The sequence below is a fragment of the Borostomias antarcticus genome (assembly GCF_949987555.1).
Source record: "Borostomias antarcticus genome assembly, chromosome: 3".
NCBI lineage: Eukaryota > Metazoa > Chordata > Actinopteri > Stomiiformes > Stomiidae > Borostomias > Borostomias antarcticus.
In genome coordinates, this window is record NC_140236.1 from 36341548 (window position 1) to 36343707 (window position 2160).

The following is a 2160-nucleotide window of genomic DNA, read 5'->3' on the forward strand; positions in this document are numbered from 1 at the left end:
AGTTGCATTTGTGCTTATCTGTTATATGATTTAATACGTTATACGAGCACACACTTATCAAAGAGTGAACTCTTACTGCACTGTTATGGTATAGGTGAAATGTTAACTTTAGGCTATATGCTGTTGATTATAGATTAGGTGCGAATCGATGCGATGTTTATGAAATCAGTTGCAATTGTCTTGCGTTTTTGCTGCCTCTAGGCTTAATCAGTATCCTAAATTAAACCCGATGTTATTACCTGCGCGTAAAATGTAATTGCTGTGCTCAGCCAAAGTCCAGCCCGTAACCTACTGAGCTCACAACAGCACTAGATCATTCTGTCTGTCTGGTTGATCCGTGTCGTTCTCAGTCATGGAGAAGTGTCCTAGCTCAAGGACGAGGTGACCGGGATTGACATCATTAGTCCTGCGCGAAGAATTAAAGATCAATTGATTTTTAAGATCATGACTGAATTCAGACCTCATAGCGTTTCAGGACAAACATGAACACAATCGGGTCGTACGCATTGTATCTATAGACTAAATCAGACCAAACAAGGAAAAAACTTCAATCTTTTCATATTTCCCATCAACAGAAACCTGCGTTTGACCCGTGTTGAGTGTTCAGCGGTCAGATGGCCAAGTGGCTGAAGGACTACCTGAGTTTTGGCAGCAGGAGAGTCCCTCCGCAGCCTCCCACGCCGGACTACACGGAGAGCGAGATCCTCAAAGCCTACCGCCTCCAGAAGAACCTGGACTTTGAAGACCCCTACGAGGACTCGGAGAACCGCTCCAGAAGCGACTCTGGGACCGCGGACTCGGTCCACCCTGCGTTCGCCTCCCCGCAGAAGACGTCCAGTCTGGACATCAAGGTGGTGTCGCCCAAACACCGGCTCATCAAGGTGGACTCACAGGACCTGGGCAGAACCAAGATCCTCCTGAGCGCTGTGTCCTTGGAGGATGAACCGGAACCCGTGAGTTCTCTCTTGTTCCTTCATTCAAATTCCCGCCATTATACCTATCTGTCTATATATATCAATCAATCAATCAAAGCTTTATTTATATAGCGCATTTCATACCCAGAGGCAACACAATGCGCTTTACATATATATATATATATATATAATCTTACCAAAGTGACTGCAACGTGTCAGTATTAATGGATTGTTCCCATGAATCACATTATGCTTGAAGTACCGCATTAATTGACCGGACTAGATGGGGTAATGGGGGAGGAAGTTTTATTGATGGCTTGAATGGATCATTGACTTGGGAAGGGGTGGGGTAGGGGGGTAGGGGGGTGACAGTCACTTGGGTTTATGTCCCCCTATAAATAATATATAGCGTTTGGTTTAGCAGGCGGAGCCCCCCCCCCCCCCCCCCCCGCCCCCATGTGAACACATGGTCAGGCCAGACACAGGCAGGCGGTGTAGCCCACCGTGTGCTGCCACACTGGGGCATTCAGGCTCTCCGTCGCACCCTACATTTCTACAGCATGTGTTGGCTGCAGAACACATGCACAGCTGCACAGAGAGAGAGGCCTGGAGAGGGGTTGAGAGTCGGAGAGAGAGAGAGAGAGAGAGAGAGAGGCCTGGAGAGGGGTTGAGAGTTAGAGAGAGAGCGAGAGAGAGAGAGAGGGAGAGAGAGAGAGAGAGAGAGAGGGAGAGAGAGAGAGAGGCCTGGAGAGGGGTTGAGAGTTAGAGAGAGAGAGAGAGAGAGAGAGAGGGAGAGAGAGAGAGAGAGAGAGAGAGAGGCTAAAGGGATGCTATTGATTTAGTAAAAAAAGCAGCAGTTCACACACGATGAGTGAGTTCATGAGAGGATGGAGGGGTCTCTCTCTCTCTCTCTTTTGATGAGTGAGTTCATGAGAGGATGGAGGGGTCTCTCTCTCCCTCTCTTTCTCTGTTGTTAGATCCCAGGCTTTATCTCGGTGGAAACTCCTGGAGTGCATCGCTGATCTGAAAGTGATATCTGAAGGTGTAGCGAGGTTGAGGCCCGGGGGCTCAGTCGATACCCTGATCCGCGTGCCTCCTTTGCCCTCGTTAGATTCCCAGCCTGGGTTTTTGGGCGGGGAGAATCCGTGCCCTAATTGCAGATTCCTGTGTGTCGATAACCTGTTACAGGAATCAACAAGGGACTGGATATAGAGTATTGTACTTTTATGATTATCCAGGTGTGTGT

General features: G+C 48.6%; 1 protein-coding gene across 1 annotated transcript in view; it reads left to right on the forward strand.

The window, feature by feature from the left end:
* Positions 1–614: 614 nt before the first annotated feature.
* shdb (Src homology 2 domain containing transforming protein D, b) overlaps positions 615–2160 on the forward strand; it is a gene marked incomplete at both ends in the record, with an annotated part of 8851 nt that continues 7305 nt past the window's right edge. Inside the window, one exon of the mRNA XM_084436186.1 lies at positions 615–953. Within this exon, the coding sequence (XP_084292312.1) occupies positions 615–953 (339 nt within the window). The remainder of the gene's footprint in view (positions 954–2160) is intronic.